The 23,817-nt window shown below is 40.1% G+C and overlaps 1 protein-coding gene across 3 annotated transcripts in view; it reads right to left on the bottom strand.

The window, feature by feature from the left end:
- Positions 1 to 23,795, bottom strand: part of FAM161A (FAM161 centrosomal protein A) — a 26,395-nt gene extending 2,600 nt beyond the window's left edge. Inside the window, exons 1-6 of one of the 3 annotated variants that reach the window (XM_040463329.1) lie at positions 23,587 to 23,795; positions 12,346 to 12,584; positions 9,163 to 10,323; positions 8,640 to 8,807; positions 7,763 to 7,881; positions 6,489 to 6,589 (exon numbers count right to left, since the gene is read on the bottom strand). In XM_040463329.1, the coding sequence (XP_040319263.1) occupies positions 7,791 to 7,881; positions 8,640 to 8,807; positions 9,163 to 10,323; positions 12,346 to 12,584; positions 23,587 to 23,772 (1,845 nt within the window). In that variant the 5' untranslated portion in view covers positions 23,773 to 23,795 and the 3' untranslated portion in view covers positions 6,489 to 6,589; positions 7,763 to 7,790. Of the gene's footprint in view, positions 1 to 6,488; positions 6,590 to 7,762; positions 7,882 to 8,639; positions 8,808 to 9,162; positions 10,324 to 12,345; positions 12,585 to 23,586 lie in introns of those variants that run through there. The other 2 variants (XM_040463327.1, XM_040463328.1) reach the window with 2 other exon arrangements.
- Positions 23,796 to 23,817: the final 22 nt, after the last annotated feature.

The raw sequence follows: 23,817 nt of genomic DNA, 5'->3' as shown, positions 1-23,817 counted from the left end.
AGAAAAGAAAAGAAAAGAAAAGAAAAGAAAAGAAAAGAAAAGAAAAGGAAAAGATTGCCATCTGGACCTCCAACTAAAGCAAGGTGACTAGGAATACACTAGTTCCAGTGCCCCAGTGGCATCCCATATTGGAAAGAGTGTGGGGGAGTACCCAGTCTTACCCCCAAATATAACAAACAAATTAAGACACTCCCTCCACCCCCACTCCCTTGTGCTTAAGGTCACAAGGATAATGAGTGATAGAACCAAGTCTCTTGACCAGTTCCTAGGTCTGTTCCACTCCACCATGCTGGTTTCTCTAAGTAATAGTGGTCATCCTGGAGTTTGAAGGTGGCTTAAACCTGACTTCAGCAATGCAGGTGTCACTATTGATTTGCCTAATCTACGGACTCCAGCATAATGAGGGAACATGGCGTCTAGTGTTCCGTAGGAGAAACCAAAATAGCAAAGACCGATTACAATGGATAAACTACCACCAGTGATTTCCTGATGCTCTGAAAAACTGAAAAAGCACTACTAAATCCACCCACTATGATTAGCAACAATTTTTGGAAAAGTAAATAAAAATGCATTCAGAGGCTATGAATATCAACAGACAAGCCTCGAGGAACTGAAAGTCATGGCAAAGTGAGAAGATAAGAACTATGCCCCCAAGAATGTAAAGCAGAATAAGGAAACCCCAGACCTAACTTTAAATGCATTAAGAACAGTGTATGCTGATCTAAACAAATTAAATATAAGAGATATTAAAATGATACCAAAGTTAGTACTCATAAGTCTTCATTTGAATTTGGCTTAGAATTTAATTTAACATCTACTCAGTTAATAAACCCTGTGATTTCCAAGAAACAGGACAACGCGGTTTGTTCTGTATTGGATCATAGGCTTACTCTGCTAGAGAATAACTCAACAGCAGCAAGACCACAATTAGCCCTAATAAGGGGATAATGCATAAAGTTGTGAGTGAATTTATGAAATAACAGCTGTTAATTAGCAGCAAAAGTCACAGCAAAACAGGCTGCGAGAAAAAAATTGTACTAATTTATGTTAACAAAACCAAAGCAATGGTGAGTCACTGCCAGTCACTCTATATATAGAATTAATTACCTTTTAATATTTTATATCATGGTGAATAGTGTATAATTATTCTTTAAAAAATTTTTTAAGTTTATTTACTTATTTTGAGAGACGGGGAGAGAGAGAGAACAGGGGAGAAGCAGAGAGAGGGAAAGAGAAAGAATCCCAAGCAGGGTCCACACCGCCAGCGTACAGCCCAACGTGGGGCTCCAACTCATGAACCACAAGATCATGACCTGAGCTGAAACCAAGAGTCAATTAACCGACTGAGCCACCCAGGCACCCCTAGTGTATAATTATTCTTAATTGAAACAAACATTTCTGGGGCGCCTGGGTGGCTCAGTACATTGAGCGTCTGACTTCAGCTTGGTCATGATCTCATAGTCTACGAGTTCGAGCCGCATGTCGGGCTCTGCACCGACAGCTCGGAGCCTGGAGTCTGCTTCAGATTCTGTGTCTCCCTCTCTCTCTGCCCCTCCCCCTGCTCATGCTCTGTCTCTGTCTCAAAAATAAATAAAAACATTAAAAAAAATAAAAAAATAAATTTTGAAATAAACATTTCTTCCTTGCATTTCACCATGCAAAAGAATTATAGACAATGAAATAAAAGGAGCAATTAAAATAACCATGATTATTTTATTTTACTACCAAATACTGCAAAAGAAAACTAGTGTTTCTTCTACAGGAAACCAAAATAACATGCAATGATGAGTTTGTCTACAAATCAGTGCCCTCATTTGAAGGGGGGAAAGTACTTATTTTTCATAACCATAAGTTTCATTTATATCAATTATGTCATTTAATTACTGAATACTTATTTTGTAACAAGTCCTCATGGAAGGTAGTGGGTATGGACACAGGAAAGTGTTTTGGACAAAGGGAACAGCATGTTAGGGCCAGAAGCGGCAGAAGTAGCATCAGCTATGAAACTGACCTATGTTTTCAACATTTAAAACTTCTTCATGGGTTTAATTTCACATGACTACTTACTTTGCCTCATTTTCTCTGTGCTTAGAAACTGGGAATTCAAAGCATGGCAAAACGGCTTACTCACGCTGAGACTCATCACTAATAGGTCAGGGCAGTGCTCGCAGCCTGGGCTAATAGCCGCCCCCCCCCCCATGAGTATCTGGCTAATTTGATCATGACAGTTCAGTTTTGGTTCAACAAATGCTTAACATCTCTGTGCCAGATGTTCTCCTAGGTGCTGGCTGCTGGAAATACAAAGATTTGACCACAACCTTCAAAAGTAACTAGCTAGAAGGGAAGAGAGATCCTGAAACAGATAATTTCCCACACAATGTAGCAGGAGCAAAGACAGAGGTATGCTGAGGGTAATAAAAAAAAAAAAACCAGAGGAAAGGGTACTCAATCCAACCTGGGAAACAATTCAAGAAGTGATTTTATAGGAAGACTTGAAAGATCAGGAGAAAAATAGGAAGAAGCTCTAAGAGTGTTCAGAAACAGCATCAACAAAGATTTCAAGTTTGAAACTAGTAGTCTGGTATGATCTGAAAGAAAAGTTTCTGAAAGAAACTAGCTAACCTCTTTAGAGGTTAACAGGGATCAGAAAGTAGAGGATCTATACATGCTAAGATTCATGGGGTTATCTTCTGGGAGAAAGCAGGACAGCTTAGTGTTAAGTGCTTGGAAGGATTGACTTGGGTCCAACCCTAGTTCCATTACTAACTATGAATCTTACTACTTACATTCTTTGAACTTCAGCTTTTTCCTCTGTAATATAGGAATAGCCACTTTGGGAGGCCAAAGCCTCTGACTGGCTCAGGCCATGATCTCACAGTTTGTGAGTTCGAGCCCCGCATCAGGTTCTGTGCTGACAGCGTGGAGCCTGCTTTGGATCTTGGGTCTCCCTCTCTCTCTCTCTGCCCCTCCCCTGCTTGCATCTCTCTCTCTCAAAAATAAATAAACTTTCAAAAAAGGAATACCCACTTTGTAATATTGTTTGAAGAAGTCAGTGACAAGATTTCTTTCTTTCTTTTTTTTTTTTTTTTACTTTTTTAAAGTTTATTTTGAGAGGGGGAGAGGGCACAAGCAGGGGAAGGTCAGAGAGAGAGGGAAGAGAGAATCCCAAGCAGCCTCCACACTTAAGTGCAGAGCCTGATGCAGGGCTCAAACTCACAAACCAAGAGAACATGACCTGAGCCAAAACCAAGAAAGAGTTAGCCACTTAACCCACTGAACCACCAGGTGCCCCAAGATCTCTTGATACCATTCACTGAAAATGAGAACAAGTGGAATCAGTGAAAATGGATGATCATCATCGTTATCAGAGATTATTTACTACATATTCAGGGTTAAGATTTGGCAAGGGAACGGGAATAGTAAAGTGAAGATATAATGGGTGGCTTTGCAAAGAGCAAGGCAGGAAAATGAGTCAAACCATTACAATAACTCACACAGGAGACAACAGAGATTTCACCTAGCATTTCACCATCGGGAATGGAGAAAGGCAGGTCCAAATATTATTTAGGAAGAAAACTTTCCAGGTCTCTCAGAAGCAACTGAAAGAGGGAGGCAAAGTGGTTCCCAATCACCAAAACTATGGTCCAATAAAAATAGGAAATCAAAGAGGAAGATCTAGTTTCAGGCAAGATGAATGTAAGATACCTGTGGGAAATCTCTGTAGACAGAGCCACCAGACAGACATAAAAGCCTGCAGCTGGGAGCTGGAAATAACTATTTTAGGAGCTAAAAGTCAATCACTTTATGCTAAATAGAACAGCTTATGATGATTTTTCCAAGTTGAAACTGAGATTTTAAAAAAAGAAACCCACCGCTTAAAATGAAAAGCATTACATAAAATTATATACAAATCTGTAAGTAAAGGGTTCCCATAACTTTGAGAGGCTGTAATGTGTAAATTCAGTTACAATACATGTCTCTGTCCTCAGTGAGTCACTGAGAAGAAGAGTCCTATAATGCTAACAGGAAGCTCCAAATGTAACAGGTTGAAATTCACAACACCTATAACTTCCAGTGATTCTGTCTATTGTTAAGCTATGTCACCCATTAGAACACCTCCCTTTTTTTTTTTTTAATTTTTTTTTCAACGTTTATTTATTTTGGGGACAGAGAGAGACAGAGCATGAACGGGCGAGGGGCAGAGAGAGAGGGAGACACAGAATCGGAAACAGGCTCCAGGCTCTGAGCCATCAGCCCAGAGCCCGACGCGGGGCTCGAACTCACGGACCGTGAGATCGTGACGTGGCTGAAGTCGGACGCTTAACCGACTGCGCCACCCAGGCGCCCCGAACACCTCCCTTTTGAGAGGGATGTGAAATTGACAAATATTTTTTAGGGGGAGATTATAAAACCGAGTACAAATTTAGTAAAATCAGGGTTCATTGTCCATACGATCTAATTATTTTTCCAGTGAAAAGGAAGTGCTTTCAGTAATTGTAGGTAAGAATGAAAATTACAGACTCACTTAAAAAAAAAATCAACAAAATGAAAAGGCAATGTACTGAATGGAGAAAATATCTGCATATCATTTATCTGATAAGGGGTTAACATTCAAAACATATAAAGAACTCATACAAGTCAACAGCAAAAAAACAAATAATCCAATTTAAAATGGGCAAATGATCCGAATATTGTTCCAAAGAAGATATTCAAATGGCCAACAGATATATGAAAAGATGCTCAACATCACTAGTCATCAGAGAAATACTAATCAAAACCACAATGAGATACTACCTCACACCTGTCACAATGGCTGTATCAAAAAGACGAGAGATAACAAATGCTAGTGAGGAGGTAGAGAAAAGGGAACCCTTGTGTACTGTTGGTAGGACTGTAAATGGAAAACAGTACAGAGGTTCCTGAAAAAATTAAAAATAGAAATATGAGGGGCACCTGGGTGGCTCAGTTCGCTGAATGTCCGACTCTTGACTTCAGCTCAGATCATGACCTTGTAGTTTGTGGGTTCGAGCCCCATGTCAGACTCTGCACTGACCATGCAGAGCTTGCTTGGGATTCTCTGTCTCCCTCTCTCTGCCCCTCCCCTGCTCTCTCTCACTCTCTCAAAAATACATAAATAAACATTAAAATAAACAAGATAGAAATAGAAATATGATAGAATCCAGCAATGTCCAACTTCTTGGCATTTATTTGAAGGAAAAAAAAATCACCATGTTAAAGAGATTATCTGTGCCCTCACATTCAATGCATTACTATTTACAATAGCCAAGATATGGAAACAAAATAAGTGTCCATCAAAAGATTAATGGATAAAGAAAATGTGGTATATATGCAGTGGAATACTATTCAGCCACAAAAAGGGAAATCCTGCCATATGCAACTATATAGATGGACTTTGAGGACTTTATGCTAAATGAAATAAATCAGAGGAAGACAAATTGTGTATGATCTCACTATATGTGGAATCTAAAAGCAAAAACAGAAGAAACTCATAGAAAAACAGATCAGATTTGTGGTTACCAAGGGAGTTGGATGAAAGTGGTCAAAGGTATAAACCTCTAGTTTCAAGATAAATAAGTACTGGGAATGTAATGTACAACATGATGACTCTGTTAATACCACTGTATGGTATATATGCTAAGGTATAAGATGCTAAGAGGGGCACCTGGGTGGTTCAGTCTGTTAGGCTTCCAACTTCACCTCAGGTCAGGATTTCGCAGTTTGTGAGTTCAAGCCCTGCATCAGGCTCTCTGCTGTCATCACAGTGCCCACTTCGGATCCTCTGTCCCCCCCTCTCTCTCACCCTCTCCTCTGTTCACACACACTCTCTCACTCTCTCTCAAAAATAAATAAACTTTAAAAATATATATATTTTTTAAAAAGCTGCCGAGAGAGTAACCCCTAAAAGTTTAGATCTAGTAAATCCTAAAAGTTTGGTGACTACATGAAGTGATTGTTATTAACTGAACTTGTGGTGGTAATCATTTTGCAATATATGTATACCAACTCACTACGTTGTACACCTTAAATTTATACAGTGCTCTAAGTCAATTATATCTCAATGAAACTGGAAAAGAAACTGGCAGAAATAAATCTGATTCCATTAGCATTTTGTTTCATTTTTTAATTCTTCAAAGACTTACAAATCGGTATCATGAAGGCTCACCTTAATATCCGGCTAAGTTGGTATTAAAAAGAAAAGACCAGCCATGAAAAACAGGCTGTGAAACATTTTGAATACGACTGGATTAGCAGCATGTTATCAAGCTGACATGTCTTATCAACAAGATTCAATGCTCAGATTTGAGCAAAAACTTACTTGACTGATTTGATGAAGCTGTCACAGAAACAATATGTCTCAATAAATTGTATACAACATATAAAAAAAATGGACTGTAAATTAGGAGCTAGAGATGCTAAATTAAAAAAAAAAAAGGCTGACAGTAGCTCTTAAATTCCAACAAACACAACCTGAGCAACTCTTTCAAATAGTAGCGGCCTGTTTTTTAATTTTTCTTCTCTCTCTTCTAGCTCTCGTTGGTATTCTCTCATCCTTTCCTTTTCACTCTTTCTAAAATCAAATAAAAGGAACAGCATTTTAAAAAGAAATAATAACTTGCACATATAACATTTAGCTTAGACGACAGATCAGAAGTTAAATTATGAGCACAGCTTACAGTTTACCACAATTCCTTTCCTAGACTGGTAAATTTTTATGGACTGCAGAATAAAAATCCTAGGTTGTGAGAACACACCTTTACATACTGGGAACAATCTGGATACTCTGATGTTTCTGAAATCTTCAAGATTTTTAAAAAATTATGTATTAAAATGCTTCAAACTGGCCTGAAGAGATGAATGAACACCCTCTTATCTCATTTGTAAGTGAAAAAAAAACAAGAAAATTTAGTTCAAATTAGATATCTTTTCTTTAAGGAATTTCTTCTGAAAAACAAGACCTTGCTCCTTCTTTTTCCTCATAAGTGAGATCTATAAATCGGTGGCAGAGTGAATTAAATGGGAGCAGGTCAGGGGAGAAATGGGGACTATGGGAATAGAACATATAGAAAAAAGGAAGCAACATACATAAATCCACAATAAATGTACTTACTACTTGGGTAAGATCCTATAATGAACTAAATTATGCTATTTCCTCTATGTAAAATATACTAACTTTACCAAGATAATAAGATTTCATGGATTAGAGAAAATAATTGTACTATAAAATGCTAATTATGCTTAATTATACACAAGATTGGTATTATGAAAAATCCAGTTTACTTTCTTAGGGTGAACAGTGTATTTCTAAAAATTATTGCTCAAGTTCATCAAATTAAGCTCCCTCTATCACTGAATTACACTGATATATATTATAAGGGATATAAACATAATATACATTATAAAAGAATATAATTATTATTATAAATAAAAATTTACAATTAAAAAGGAATACTCATAATTAAAAGCAAATACAGGGGTGCCTGTATGGCGTAGTCAGTTGAGTGTCTGACTCTTGATTTAAGCTCAAGTCATGATCCCAGGGTTGTGGGATCGAGTCCTGCATTGGGCTCTGCGCTGAATCTGAAGCCTGCTTAGAATTCTTTCTCTCTGCCTCTCTTCCCCACTCCTGCACTCTCTCTCTAAAATAAAATCATAAAATAAATAAAATATAAAAAATAAAAGCAAATATAATTTGGGGGGTACTTATAAATCAGATTAAAAATTAATTAATCATATTACTTACCCAGCTTAGGGGGGAGATATTTTCCTACTTAAACATGAACATTTTTACATAAAAATGTTCCTCTGGAACACTGGTTTTCAAACTTTGTGCTGCAGAATTCCAGTGTTCGTGAAGGGGTACTGCAAATATTTTTATTTATTTATATTCAAACTGCAACGGAATGCAATACACACCACTAAACATTTATACACATGTGTTAACTGACACACATAACTGATGTTATTTAACATCAGTGTGTTAATTTGTGATATTAGATTTCACGCAGACCTCAGAACAAAGCTCTGTGACATATTTATTTATTGAAGAATATTCTTAGATTACATGGTAAGCTATTAAAAAAGAGCTTTGTGTGAATCAAAATTTTTCTATGGTTACTGAAATTAAAATTAAAAACTTAAAAAAAAGATTTTTCTCAATATTGTACTGTGCAATCAAAAATAGTATAAAGAAGGAGCACCTGGCTACCTCAATCAGTAGAGCATACGACCCTTGATCTCAGGGTTGTATCATGTTCAAGCTCAACAATGGACATGGAACCTACTTAAAAAAAAAAAAAAGTATAAAGTATAAAAAAAAGTATAAAAAAAGATTAGATACTAACATAAAATTATGTTAGTATCTATGAACTATGGCCACAATCAATATGAAATGTTTCAATTCATCAATATGGCTTTATGGTCCTTACCATGAGGTGAGTACATATGGTGGTTCTCACCATGAGGTGAGTGTGAATGAGAATGTGTGTACGTTGAATTTAAGTAACCTATGGCAACTTAATCTGGAAACTAAAATACTAATCAATCTGTTCATATATCGTATCCACTGAAAGAAAGTTTGAAAACCAGTGATCTGGAGGTTCAGGATTCTTTTATGATACCTGAGAGACATGACTCTGGATTTAGACATTTGAGCTAAACTTTGATGTGAGTCATAAGCCTTAGCCCGGGTCATCAGGAGTTTCTGCAATTCTTTCATCCTTTGCTTCTGCTTAGTTAGGATCCGACTTCTTTCTTCTTCCAACATTTTCTTTTCCTCAAGTGATCTCCTGAGGGCAACAAACTAAGGCTTAATTCACTTTAAGCCAGTGAGAATGCTGTTTAGCAAAAATTTAACACGGGAAAATTCAAAGGTTGAAAAAAGGCAACCTTTTGTGAAGGCTCTGACTTGCAAAACTAGAAATCAACAGGCTAACCTTTTCTATCCCCAAAGATTCATAAAATACAAAATACATTCATTTCTTAGCAGAACACCCTCTGGCAAAATACTCTATATTATACGGTAAAATATATCACCAAATATAATTTTTTCACATTTTCAAATTCACCAACATAAAATCAACAGAGCTGCAAACACGATTTTAGCAACCGCGAGTCAGCTGGTACGATATCCTAGTTATTTACCTTGTGGCTTGTTCTCTTCCTCTGGAAGACACTGTGGGCATTGGAGGGTTGCAGTTACAAGGCACAGGCTTTGCACTTGCACTTCTTGCTGGTGACTTGTGCCTTGGAGACAGATAAGCCCGTGTTTCTTTTAAATGTTCTTCATCTGCTGCAACGTCTGCCAAAATTTTCTCTCTCTGAGTGGATGAATTGGAGGCTGAGTGAAGATCAGATGGTTTACGGACAGTTAGGAATTTTGAAAACTTCTGTTTTGAGAGGTGTTTCTGATATCTCTCGGGAAGGTCTTCAAAATCAGCAGTTTGCCACCTAAAGTTGTGTTTATACTTCAACTTTTCAGCCTGTTCAGGACCCTTGAGCTTCCTTGCAGCACAACTTCTGTGACCTGATCTGCGAGGCAGAGGGGATGAATTCTGTAAAAGCTCTTGGGCTCTCAGTTGCATCCTAATGTTTCTATACGGCTCTTCTTCTAACTTTCCATTGGTAACCGAACCATAAGTAGACCGAGGTATAGGTCTGGCCTTAAATCGATTTGTTTTCTTTTTAGACTTAAACAAGTCTCTCATCTGCTTATCCCGGATTGCTTGCTTCTGTTCCTCCCTTGCGATAAACTTAAATGGCTTTTGTGAGGCCAAAAGAGCTTCTTTGTTTTTCTCCTTCATATATCTCCTGCGTTCTTCATTTTGCTTGACTATGTCATGATAAAGGGGGAAAAAGACAAATGCAGGAACTGGATTGGCTCGGAATTTTTTCTTACACTCTGATTCCTCCTCTTGTTTTTTGAGCAGTTGGTGTACCATTTCAATATCTGGCTTAGATTTCATGTTTGCTTCTTTTTTCCTCTGTTCCCTAATCATCATCTGAAAAGGTTCAGGTACTGTAACCTTTGGTACCCATTCTCTTGGTTTCTTCTTTGTTTTTTCAACTGGGAAGTCAGCATGTCCACACTGAATATAATCTTCAACAGAGAAGTTTGTCCACATGTTGTTGATCAGTTCTTTAGCATAGCTCATCACTCTCTTTTTCTCAGGACACTCTTTTTCTAAGTTGGGCAACTCATCTTCAGAGGAAGACATAATCAAGGAGGAACATTGCCCTAAATCAGGGTCTGAAAAGGATGTCATTAATGAGATACGGTGATAGGAGTTCTTTTCTGATTCAGACCTAAATGAGAAGAATAATTAGATTATGCTCTCAGTTGCATGTGACCAAATATACAAATTAAGAACTAGATATTTTGTTTTTTCTTTTAATTTAAAACAAATTTTTTTAAATGTTTAATTTTGAGAGAGAGAATATGAGTGGGAGAGAGGCCGAGAGAGAGGGAGACACGGAATCCAAAGCAGGCTCCAGGCTCTGAGCTGTCGGCACAGAGCCAGACGCAGGGCTCGAACTTGTGAACTGCAAGATCATGACCTGAGCTGAAGTCAGACGCTTAACCGACTGAGCCAGTCAGGCATCCTGTGCACTATATATTTTCTAAGATCAAGGCATAATCAGTTAGAAGATAAGAGCCTATAGATAAGGCTTCTAATTATCACTTTTATTTAGAATAGAGTTAAGAGATGCCTATAAATTATCTAAAATTCAACTCCCTCACATTACAGGGGAAGCTGAGACAGCAGAGGCTCCTTGGGTGTAAACTTTATTCCATTCTCTACACGTTTTCCAGAGTCACCATCTTAAAACATACATATAATTATGTCACTCCGCTTCTTGAAACTTTTCTATGATTTGTCATTGTAACAAAGTCAAGTCTAGATTATAAAGCCCTTCAAGGCTAGCCGCTGTCTGCTTTTCCGTTTCACCTCTTGCTTCTCTCTACTTCCAGTTTCCAAACATTTTTTTCTTAATGTTTATTTTATTTTCCAGAGCGAGAGACAGAGTACAAGCAGGGGAGGGGCAGAGAAAGAGGGACACACAAAATCTGAAGGAGGCTCCAGGCTCTGAGCTGTCAGTACAGAGCCCGATGCAGGACTCGAACTCAGAAACCGTGAGATCATGACCTGAGCTGAAGTTGGACACAACCAACTGAGCCACCCAGGTGCCCCTCCGGTTTCTAATCTTAAGTTATATCCAATCACATGAAGTTCTTCACACACACCGTGATTTCTCATGCTGCCACGCCTCTGCACACATGGTTTCTGTTGCCTAGAAGCCTACTCCTGGCTTCCCGCATCTGCTACAGCTATGCCTCCTTTAAGACTGAACTTAGATATGACAGTTCTGTAGAAAATTCCTGCCTGCATCCCTCTACCAACACCATAACATAATCAATTGTTTCTTCTTCTGTCTCTGTAACACTGTTACATCATGTTGTATTGTAATTTTTGGTTCTCAGCTAGTTCTTTGAGCTCCTCGAGGGCATCTCGATTTTGGCTCCTCAGGGGCCAGGCAACGCCTGGCACACGGGAGATGCACAATTAGCACTGACCAACTAGATGAGTTAAGAGACTTGCCTCAAGTTTCAAAACAAGAGAGTTTACGGTAGAAATGGGTCCAGGAATTACAGACTATTTTGAAAACCTGAACAAGATTTATATCTTAGATCTGAACACTTTGTACTTTATATTTACACACACACACACAGATATACACATACATATTATAAATATATATATACATATATATGTGTGTGTATATATATATATACATATATGTGTGTATATATGTATATATATATATATACATACATGTGTGTGTATATATATATGTATATACATATATATACATACATATATAACTTTTTTTAAGTACCAGAAGCTGGAAAGTTTATTAAAGTGAAAAGTATACTCTTGAGATATTAAGGGGAGGGGGATAAAGAGAGAGAGAGCAGAGTCGTACTTTGTATTTTTAATGATCTCATGTTAATCCACATACTGTAAACGGCTTTTAAAATTAAATTTTAATTTTTATCATTTAAAAATGGCCAGGCTAAATATTTTGATACATAGCTACAGTTCTGTGAGTGGCAGGTCAGAGAGAAAAGACTAAATGACCACCAAATGACTCTCAAAACAAGAAGCCATTGGTGGATAAGCCATTACACATTTTGAATAAAATCCAACCTCTGTATATCATTAAAAGTACAAAGGGACAGTAGAGAGAAGATATTCTGAGATAGTTTTGTTCTGCACTTTTAAGTATACATTTTACAGCCCACAAATAATACATGTACAAACTTACCTGGAAGAGACACTAGAAGCTTCTTCCCTGATGATCACTGGCTGAACTTCCTTTAAATTTAATTTATTCTGGTACATTTTCTCTAATTTTGCCATAGTTTCCAAGTGGGCAGCTTTCAGCTCTTCTAGTTTCCTAAAATAGTCTTCATTAGAGTGGTAAACATCAGAGAAGTCCACAAAGTCCTCACCACTTATATGTGTTTGTCCATCCACCTCGGAAATGTTAGTGTTAATATTAGTCTGGTAGGAAGGAAAAAAAAAAACCTGTTACATGGTATTTCGAATTGAAAGACAAATTAAAATGACACCAATTCCCAATGTTGCTTCTTAAAGTGTACACTTAATTAGGTTATATGTTACTTGTGGGCTACAAACATATAATGGATTCTAAGTTACTTGTGGGCTATGTACATTTTCCCCTAATGACATTTTATTAAGAATGAGAAAGAGGGGCACCTGGGTGGCTAAGTCAATTAAGCATCTGACCCTTGATCTCAGCTCAGCTCATAATCTCAGAGTCGTGGGATCTGGTCCTGAGTCAGGCTCTATGCTGACAGCGTGGAGCCTGCTTGGGATTCTCTCTCTCCCTCTCTCTCTGCCCCTCCCCTGCTCATTCACACGCACTCTCTCTCTCAAAATAAATAATCATTAAAAAAAAAAAAAAAAGAATGAGATAGATAGATATCAAATTGCCAGAAAATAAATGCTATTTAATTCATTTTATAAATGATGGTTAGATTCCCAGGTCATGTACTAACTCATATACGATAATAGAATAGAACCAAACCATCCTTTATAAACAACCTCCTTCTGAATTATACTTTTTTTTTTTCTCAAGGAAAGTCCTTTATTTATTTTTGTTTTTTTAGAAAGAGAGAGAGCATGTGAGCAGGGGAGAGGGGCAGAGGGAGAAAGAGAGAGCATCCTAAGCAGGCTCCACGCTCAACACGGAACTGATGTGGGGCTCGATCTCACAGGATCAGAAGCCTGGAAAGAGAGGTTAGGGTAAGCAGGAAATGGTTCGTTCCTACTTCTCATGACCTGAGCCCAAATCAAGAGTCTGATGCTTAACCAACTAAATGAGATGAAGAAAATCAGTTCTTCCTGCTGCAAACCAGCCAAAACAGCCCCAAACCCTTCCCTAGCTGGGCTCCTACAGTGTTGGCCCTGAGGGTGTGCCTTTGGAGAAAAGATAGGGAAAGGGAAAAGTCAGGGAAATGAGAGAATGAGGACAGGGGAATGGAGGGAACTTCTCATTGGTTCACTAAGGAGCCAGAGAGAAGGACACCTATATGCCTCAGGACAAAACAGGAAGTGGGGGGCGGGTAGGAGAGACCATCAGAACAGCAACTTCTGTGGGCAACAAAAACAATAGCTCCCATGGGTGACAGGGACTGTCAGAGTGACAAGAGAACAAGAGCAGTATAGTATCATAACTACACATAGCACAGCTATGCTATATACAGGTCATGCCTAGAAGGGTCTGACTGGTCTTCCTCTCTCACTCTTTTCACACACCTTCCAAAGTTCTTTAACTTCAACAACTAAAAAGGCAAAACCCCATTTTCTCTGTAAAGAAAATAATTTTAATATTTCTCAGTTGAGATACAGGTTAAATTATTTATGATGCTATGCATAAAAGACTGCCGATCATGGTTTTAAATTTAACCCAGAGCATGAAATAGACTGAAAGTGAAAAAAGCAGGTTTGCCATAGAAAACTATAGATCAAATCTGATAAGATTCTAGAAAAGCGAGTAGCTTCTCCCAACAGAAAAATTCATAAAATCAGCTGTCTACAAATAGTTATAGGTATGGGCTTTTTTTTAATGGACTAAAAACAGTGTACAAGAGGCCAGTGCTGTACCACTTGGGGTAACCTAAAACAAATGAAGGAAAACAAGTTTTCTTTGAAAGAATTGGTAAGCAGAAATTCATTACCAACGAATTTATGACTCAGAGAATTGCTTTATATATGCCCTACAACTCAAGTAAGAGAGTTTTCTGATATCTTCTGCTGTTTCTGTATGTGCTCCTCACCATTACTTAGCTGTGGGGATGAGAACTTTGTTAATTTCCTCATTCATTAACTTTTTGAGGACAACCAGCATTCAGCTGGCTGCTAAAGATACAAATCAGATAAAAACTCTACCTTAGAGAAGCTTCTGGCTAGTTTACCAGAGGACATGTACACAAATCAATAGCAGACTGAATGAGACAGACAGAACTCTTGACTCCTGTTCAGTTGAACAGGGAGACAGAAGAGTCACCATGTATGTCACTCTATAAGACACCATGAAAGCTCACAGAAAGAATGCCTAATTCTGACTAGGGGGAAAGAAGAGGCAGAATTTGCAGAGGTGAGCCAGACTGGAGACATAAAGTTGGATGAGGACAAAGTGTGCCAGAGACCAAGGAAGCAGTGAAAGACAAAGAAATCTGAGGCACAGTGCTAGAACATTCATTGTATATTATTATACCCTGTGGCAATGCAACTAGCAGGTAGTATGATCTCAAGGAAACCAAGGCTCAGAGGAGTTAGGTGACCTGCCTGCAGTCACACAGCTAGGAAGTAGCAGAGCTGGTATTCAATCCCAAATCTGTTAGGCTCCAAAGGCACACCAAAGTCCTCCCAAGGACAGGAGAGGTTTTTTAGCCACAAGAGGAAGGAAAAGGCATTATGTGTTCAGAGAGGGAGTCTGAGCAGGGGTGGGAAATTGGGTATATGGAGCCCAAGGGAGGGTGGGAAACAAAGTGAAAAAGGCAAGTTGAAAGCCCCAACCAAGAGTCCAGGTTGCCAGGCCATAGCCAAGAGGAGCCTTGAAGGATGTGAGCAGAGGAGTAACACCATGATGATCAGGAGTCTTCGCAGCAAGTAGTAGGAGGGAGTGAAAGAAAGCTAGGTTGGCAGCAGTTAATGGGCTATTGCAATGGTCTGAGTTAGAGATATTAAGGGCAAAATGAAGGGAGCAGCACCAGGGACAAAAGAAAGGAGGCTTGATAATGGCCTGGATTGTGGGCAATAAAGTAAAAAGCTTTCTCTGTGGAGTGCTGTCTAGGTACATGACGGTGCTGTCATTCATCAACACAGGGAATACCGCGGCAGACAGTGTTTTAGGGAAAGGGAACTAATCTCTGTCTTAGACACACTAAGTTTGAGGGGAGAGTAGGGCAGCCAGATGTCCAGGAAACCACAATGCACACAGAAGTGACAGGTACAGCCTTGGATGTGGATATGGTTGCAGAGCGATGAGAGACAAGAACCTGAGGATGGAAATGTTGGCAAACACCAACATTTAAATAAGCAGGGAGAGGAGGACTGATATAAAGGAGAAAGTGACACAAAGAGCAAGTGATAAGGGTATTCAAATAAAAGGAGCTTTAGTTTGGTTTGAGTTTGGAAGATAAAGCAAGGCTTCCTGGAAGAGGTGATATTTGAGATGAGTCAAAGAATGGAAGAATCCAGAGGGTCAAAGACAGTGAAGGGGGAAAAAGGAAAGGGGTATTCCAGATGAGGCTAAATGATATTAGCCAAAGCAGCAGGGGTAGGTGACATGGTGGGGAGCAAAGTGCAGGATAAGAGGGGAGTAAAATGCATAAAGCAGTTTTGGGGACAAAGCCTGAAAATGGAGGTTAGGGTAAGCAGGAAATGGTTCCCACTTCTCATCTAACTACTGGCTCCTAAACCACTCACTGGTCACCTGGTTTCAGCCCCCCTATAATCCTTCAATAAGAAACAGTTGTATGGAAGTTAAATAACTTCAGTTTTATCATGCCTTGGGAGAAAGATAATAGGCATGGTGTCAGAATTCTCATCCAAGCCTAGGTTCTGCACTTCTGTGACATGGGCACTATCAGTTTTATGATACATAAAATAGATGTGCCAGGTGTTAAAACTATTGTTTCTTGGCTCCAATGCCACCCAGAATTCTATACCCTGTTATGTGATGTTGGGGATGGGACTCCACAAAGAATGTTTCTGCTTTGCCAGCTGTTCCCCAGTAGACTCTAAAAATAAATAAATAAATAAGACTAGAGGGAAACTGCAAAGCTGGAGGAAGAAGGGACTTTATCCCTTTCTGTTAGTTCTCTGTCTGCTGAGTCTCCCTAGCAGTAGTTCATTCTAGCAGCGGTAACTGACTCCAGTTTGCAGTTTTTCCAATGTTCACAGAATCAGCAAAATCACCTCAGGACCTTTGCACTTGGTGTTCCTTCTCCCTGGGATGCTCTTCCTTCAGGTATTTGCACAGCCCACTTGCTCACTCCTTCAGGTGTTAATGAAATGTCATCTTCTTAACAAGATTTCACTGACTACCCTATTTGAAATTACAACCTCTCCCCCCTGCCCCCACTCATTGTCGGCCTCCCTTTTCTGCTTTATTTTTGTCATAAATATTCACTTCCAACTGACATCTACATGAAGTTACTTATTTGAGTACCATATACCTTGCCTCCCTACCAAAAAATAAGTATCACAAAGGCAATGATTTATCTGTTTTGTTTGTGGCTGTGTTCCCAATGTCTAGAAAAGTATTTGGCCAATGGCAGATACTCAAGAAATATTTGTTGGATGAATGATTATAAGCTAAAAAAAAAAAATTAAGTTTACACAGAGGGAAGACAGGTATTCCCTCACATAGGACTGAATCATTTGAAGAAATGCTGGCTGCCCTAAAGAGCTATATTCTAATCCACATTAAGGAAAGGGCTTATTTTCCAAAGACTACAATTAATATTCCAAAGAACTATTTTTAGGCAAAAACATCCGTGTGCTCTTCATTCATTCTTTTAGAACGTGCCTTAAAAGGAGGCCTTATAAGAATCATTTTCACAAAAAGGATAAAATGTATTTGGACCTGGAAAAACTGTTTGAAAAATTATAGAAGGATTAACTAGCTTCTAACAAGATGGAACCGTAATCTCTACAAAGTAATCTCTACAAAGTATACTTAGGCATTGACTTTGGCATACTATCCACTCCATTTCAGCTTAATACTTCAAACTTTTCAGATAAACTGATCTCAAAACATTTTATCTAAAACAGACAAATGGTGGGCGACTGGGTGGTTCAGTAGGTTAAGCATCGGACTTTGGCTCAGACCACGATCTCCCAGTCCATGAGTTTGAGCCCCTCATCGGGCTCTGTGCTGACAGCTCAGAGCCTGGAGCCTGGAGCCCGGAACCTGCTTTGGATCTATGTCTCCTCTCTCCACCCCTTTCCCAGCTCACACTCTGTCTCTCTCTCTCTCTCTCAAAAATAAATAAACATTAAAAAAAATTTTAAGACAAAAACAGATGAATGGTTAATAAGCAACTTCTAATCATCTCCATACAATATTTGGTATATAGAAAATATTTAGTAAATCAAATAACCTAGGCCAAGGACATTATTTTCCAAGAACCTAAAATAGTACCCTTTCCCTTTAATTGTTCAGCTTTCTATGGAATGCTGTACATGCAGCAGCCACCAGATTAGAGGATAATCTTCCCTAGATTGGCTTGACCTATTTAGATGATGACTCCTTGTAGCACATGTTACTTCATTAGTAACTAGCAATGTCAATTATTTTTGTGCTATAAGTCTATCTAGTATCATCTGCAGTTCCGGAATTTTTATTTAAAAACTTTTTTGCACTGAAAAGATTTCTAAGGGATAAGGTAGATCTATATATGCTAACATGGATAAACCCCCCAGTAAATGTAAGAGAAAAAGCAAGCTGCAGAACAATATGTATAAATAAAACATGACCATATAGGGGCGCCTGGGTGGCTCAGTCGGTTGAGCCTCCGACTTCAGCTCAGGTCAGGATCTCATGGTCTGTGAGTTTGAGCCCCGCGTCGGGCTCTGTGCTAACAGCTCACAGCCTGGAGCCTGTTTTGGATGCTATGTCTCCCTCTCTCTTTGACCCTCCCCCGTGCATGCTCTGTCTCTGTCTCAAAAATAAATAAACATTAAAAAATTTTTTTAAAAAATGTGACCATATATTAAAATATTATGTACATAGGAGATAGGAGGAAGCCCAAAAGACTATACGTCCAGTTTTATTTTTTAATTTTTTTAATATTTATTTTGACAGAGGAAGACAGAGTATGAGCAAGGGAGGGCCAGAGAGAGGGAGACACAGAATCCAAAGCAGGCTCCAGGTTCTGAGCTGTCAGCACAAAGCCCAACCCAGGGCTCAAACCATGAACCGTGAGAACATGACCTAAGCTGAAGTCAGACGCCTGTCTGAGCCACTCCAGGTGCCCCAACTATACATCAGTTTTAAAACAGTAGCTACTAATGGGGGTTGGGGTAGTCAGATTTTCTTTTTGGGGGGAGAGGTGTTAAAAGGGCCTACACCTTATTTGTAGCATTTGATAGACATATTTTTTAAGATATTATTTTTGGGGCACCTGGGTGGTTCAGTCAGTTAAGCATCCAACTTTTGGTTTCAGCTCAGGTCCAGATCTCGTGGTTCGTGGGTTCAAGCCCCACATTGGGCTCCCTGCTGCCACTGCCGATGTGAAGCCTGCTTGGGATTCTCTCACTCTTCACTCTCTCTCTGCCCCTCCCCTGCTTGCATCTGCTCTCTCTCTCTCTCTCAAAATAAATAAATAAACCTGAAAAAAATTTTATTTTTAAGTAATCTCTACACCAAACATGGGGCTCGAACTCACAACCTGAGATCAAGAGTTGGATGCTCCACCGAATGAGCCAACCTGGTACCCCTGTAGCTGAAATTTTAAAAGGAGAACGTGTTCATGTATTACTTCCATAATTAAAATGTAACTTAAAAAAATAAAATGAAGGTTTTGTGAATACTAATACTAAAGTAAAACTGGACAATTTCTAATGGATACTTGGTGTGCCTGGCACCTCCACACATACTCCGGGAGCAATACTCCAGCAATTGTCCTCCCCCAGCAATACTGCTTACCTTTCTTTCCCTTGCTCTTCTACTACTCTCACACCCAGCCCCCAACTACCCATGATAACTCTTCTATTTCTTTGAGAGGACAGAAACCATCAGAGGGAAGTTCACTCATCTTCCCACCTACAAGACTGCCCACTTTTGTGCCCTTTTTCTCCTTCGCTCCCGTTTCAGGGATGAAATTTCCCTTCCCTTAGCAGCATTTAACCCTTTCCCTCATCACCAAAGCCCATGAATAGGAAACTTGCACACCTTGCTGACCACTGTAGCTGGTCCTTAATCTCTTTTGCCCCCTTTTTCTCTACCTATCAAATGCTAAGTTCTTTTTTTTTTTTTTTAAGTTTATTTATTTATTTTGAGAGAGGCAGAGACAGCATGAGTCGGGGGAGGGGGAGAGAGAGGGGGAGAGAGAATCCCAAGCAGGCTCTATGCTGTCAGCGCAGAGCCCAATGAGGGGCTCGAACTCACCAAACTGTGAGATTATGACCTGAACCCAAATCAAGAGAGTCGGAGGCTTAATCAACTGAGCCACCCAGGCACCCTTGTTTAAAAAATATATATATATACATATATATATTTTTTTTATACAAAGTCTGATTTATTTGAGAGAGAGAGCATGAGCAGGGAAGGGGCAGGGTGAGACAGTGAGACAGTGAGAGAGAGAGAATCCCAAACAGGCTCTGCGCTGTCAGTGCGAACCGTTGAGATCATGACCTGAGCTGAAATGAAGAGTCAGGTGCTTGACCGACTGAGCCACCCAGGTGCTCCTTAATATGTATATATATATATATATATATTTTTTTTTTAGTAGGCTTGAGAGAAGGGAGATGATTCATTTTCAGAAATACCAAATAAAAGCTGAGCTGTCTAGTTAACAGTAGGTTTACAACCTATCGAAAATATGTACGAACCCTCCCCAACAACGGAGTCCCAAACCTTCACTTCACTTCATGGTTCTTTTTCCTTTCTCCATTTCATGGGCTTATTTTCACAGGCTTTACAGTGAGTATGTGCCAAAGAACAAAGGGAGGAGGGACTGAAAGTCTCTGTGTCACCTTAGGGAATGTGCATTTGCCCCTCCCCTGGTGGCACTCTGTCCCTCTCTCTCTCTGAGGGGCAGAGAGAGAGGGAGACTTAGAATCCAAAACAGGCTCCAGGCTCTAGGCTGTCAGCACAGAGCCTGATGCAGGGCTTGAAGTCACAAACCATAATATCATGACCTGAGCCAGTGGATGCTGAACTGACTGAGCCACCCAGATACCCCTTAAATGCTAGGTTCTTAAGAGTTCTATACTAGGCCCCTTCCTTTCTTTCTCTGTACTCTCTCCTTTAGTGACTTCATCCATTCCCATTGTCTTTAAAATGCTGAAAACTCCCAGACAGAAATCTATAGTGCAGACCCCAGGACGATGGTTTCATAGGCCCAACTGCTTCCTACACATTTCCACTTGGTAGTTTCATAGGCATCTCAGAATCAAGGAAATCTAGTTCCCACCCAGCCTGTACACCTATTCCTCTCCAGTTATCCCCAATTAAATAATGGCATTCCTTTCTATACACCTGGTCAAACCAGAAACCTGGGAATTAGCATTCTTGATTCCTTCCTCTTCCTTAGCTTTCACATCCGATCTAACAGTAAATCCTATCCATTCTAGAGAAATCTGTCCACTTCTTGCCATGTCCCCTGGCCTAGGTCCAAGCTACCACCTTTGGCCCCTAAATCACTACAACAGCCTCCTAACCAATCCCTTACTTCTGCTTTGTCAAAGTCTCCAATAATTCCCCACAAAGCCACCAAGTCATCTTTTAAAAACGTAAAAAGAAACATGCCAGATCTCTTAAGTCTCATAGGACATCCTGATGTACCAACAATAAACACTAAACTTATCTTGGTCTAAAAGGCCCTGAATGATCAGGCCCAGCTAACCTCTCCAACCTCATCTCTCCTTGCCTCTCCTCTCCTCTCAGCTCCCCTCCCGTCTCCCACTCGCTCTTTTCAGATCCTTTTTTTTTTTTTTTTAATTTTTTTTTTTCAACGTTTTTTTTTTTTTGGGACAGAGAGAGACAGAGCATGAACGGGGGAGGGGCAGAGAGAGAGGGAGACACAGAATCTGAAACAGGCTCCAGGCTCGGAGCCATCAGCCCAGAGCCTGACGCGGGGCTCGAACTCACGGACCGCGAGATCGTGACCTGGCTGAAGTCGGACGCTTAACCGACTGCGCCACCCAGGCGCCCCTCTTTTCAGATCCTTAATCACACAAAGCTCTCTTTCAGTCTCAGGGCATCTGCACACACTGTTCCCTCTGCCTGGAATGAGTGCTTTTTCTGCCCCTACTCTTCAAATCGTTGCTTTTTCTCATCTACCAGGCATCAACTTAAATGTTAACTCATTTAAGCAGAAGCAGGTGCCCGACTACTTTTTTTAATCATAGAAGCCTGTTCATTTCTTAGCTGGTATTTCTCATCTTATAATCATTTGACTATTTATTTTGTATTTGTGGCAATGTGATCTATGTCTGTTTCATTCACAACTAAATAGTCAGTGACTAGCACTTAATAACTGCTTGATATTTTTTGAAAAAGGTTAAATGTGAATTAAAGAATATTGTTTTACCCATGTCATCATCAATCACATAACAGGGCCTATGAAGTGCTATCTCCAACTGAAGCTAGATTCAGAGAACTGGCCTCAGAGCCCAATATGGGCACAGGAAGTATACCTGCAACTACAGAAATGTCTGACTCCTATACCACAGCAAGCCAAAGGAGAATTTAATCTTTGGGCAAGTTGTTCAAATGACAGTCTCACCGGCAGCTGTTATTATTAATACAAATTTACATAAATCATTCTTTAGATATGACACACATTTTCTCATTTGGTTCTCCTAATATCCTGGTGAGACAAAAGAGATATTATAGTTTTTTTACATACAAGAAAGAGAGTTACATCGTAATATCACTTAGCAAATGGCAGAGAATGGATCCTAATCCGACTCCCAATCCTTTTCCTCTATTCAAATCTTTTCCCTCCATCACTTTGCTCCCTTTGCTGGCTGAGATTTGTGTTGTGGGGAAACTTTATCATGAGTGAAACTGTTCCCAGGACTCTGACGCTGGTTCTTGTTCAGGGTCTTAATCTGCTTTACTTTACACCTCAAGTAGTTTATCTGTCGGTGAAATACTGACCATAAAAGATGTTGCTACAGATTTTCTTTTTTTTTTTTTTAAACATTTTATTTATTTATTTTTTTTTTTAACGTTTATTTATTTTTGAGACAGAGAGAGACAGAGCATGAACCGGGGAGGGTCAGAGAGAGGGAGACACAGAATCCGAAACAGGCTTCAGGCTCTGAGCTGTCAGCACAGAGCCCGACGCGGGGCTCAAACCCAGGGACCACGAGATCATGACCTGAGCCGAAGTCAGCCGCCCAACTGACTGAGCCACCCAGGCGCCCCCAGATTTTCTTATTAACAGTTTTAGTGTAAAAAGGTTAGAATTCCAAAATATCCAGTGATTTTCATTAGTCATAGGCCATAATGTTTTGTATCTGAGAATCTTTAGACAAATAGTGCTAAGAATCATTAACTGGGGGTAAGGAAGTTAATATCTGCACATGAGAATTAAAATTCAATGTTCCAGTCTTTTAAGCGAAGAGAATAAATGGCAGACTCGGCCCTCTACCTGATGGGCAGGTTCAGGACACATGAGACGCTGAAAATTGGTCAGTGAAAAGCCTGTCTCACCCTGAGGAGTTGTTTAGGAAACTAGAACCTCGGTAGTTTGCTTCTCTAGATGCTTAACTTTAATCTGTATATGATCTGCCCACTGAACTCTTCAATGGTTTTAAACACCGCCTCTCATGGGCAGTGTTACAATGCACTAATAACCAAGACTTTAAGGCGACAATTAAACACACCTGACAGCACAGCGGATTCACCTGAGTTTTATGGGTTATCCGCTATTGAGGACATCAGTTTTCCCCAAGTTGAAAAGAAAAAGAAATAACTATGCCCAACAGATGCTGGAGCAAAAGGAATAAACTTCTGTACTTTGTACTCTCTAGAAATAAAGTAAATGCTCTCCAAGAAATTTTTACAACAACCTCTTCGGTGAAAATTAAAAAAATTCTCAACGCCTCGGTTTAGAGTATTTTCCGTGGGGGGGGGGGGGGGGCAGAAAGAGGGGGGCGGGCCAGATTTACTGTGTAGGGAGGAGCTGGACAGGGCGCCGCGTTTCCCAGCCTGTCCTTCACCTTGCCGGAACGCCAACCAACCCCCACCTGCACCAGGCGGACGCCCAGCCCCCGCCACCTCCCGCCCCCGCATTACCCGCGCCCGCGCCGGCCGCACTTCCTTCTCCTCCTCTTCGTCTTTCTCCTCCTCCACGGCCTCCGCCCCCAGAGCCTCTAAAGGTTCTTCGCGTTCGTACTGGGCGACCTGCGCTCCGGTGCTGGGATTTACCGGGGTTTGGAGACTGGACACCGCCAGCTTCGCCGCTCGGTGTGAGGCGGCCATCGCCTCCCCGCTGAGGCCTGTGCGCCCGCGCGGGCCTGCAGTGGG

The sequence above is a fragment of the Herpailurus yagouaroundi genome, unplaced genomic scaffold (assembly GCF_014898765.1).
Source record: "Herpailurus yagouaroundi ecotype Mexico unplaced genomic scaffold, PumYag 391, whole genome shotgun sequence".
Lineage (NCBI taxonomy): Eukaryota > Metazoa > Chordata > Mammalia > Carnivora > Felidae > Herpailurus > Herpailurus yagouaroundi.
Note: the sequence above shows the minus strand (reverse complement) of the source record. Positions and strands in the feature narration are given on the sequence as shown.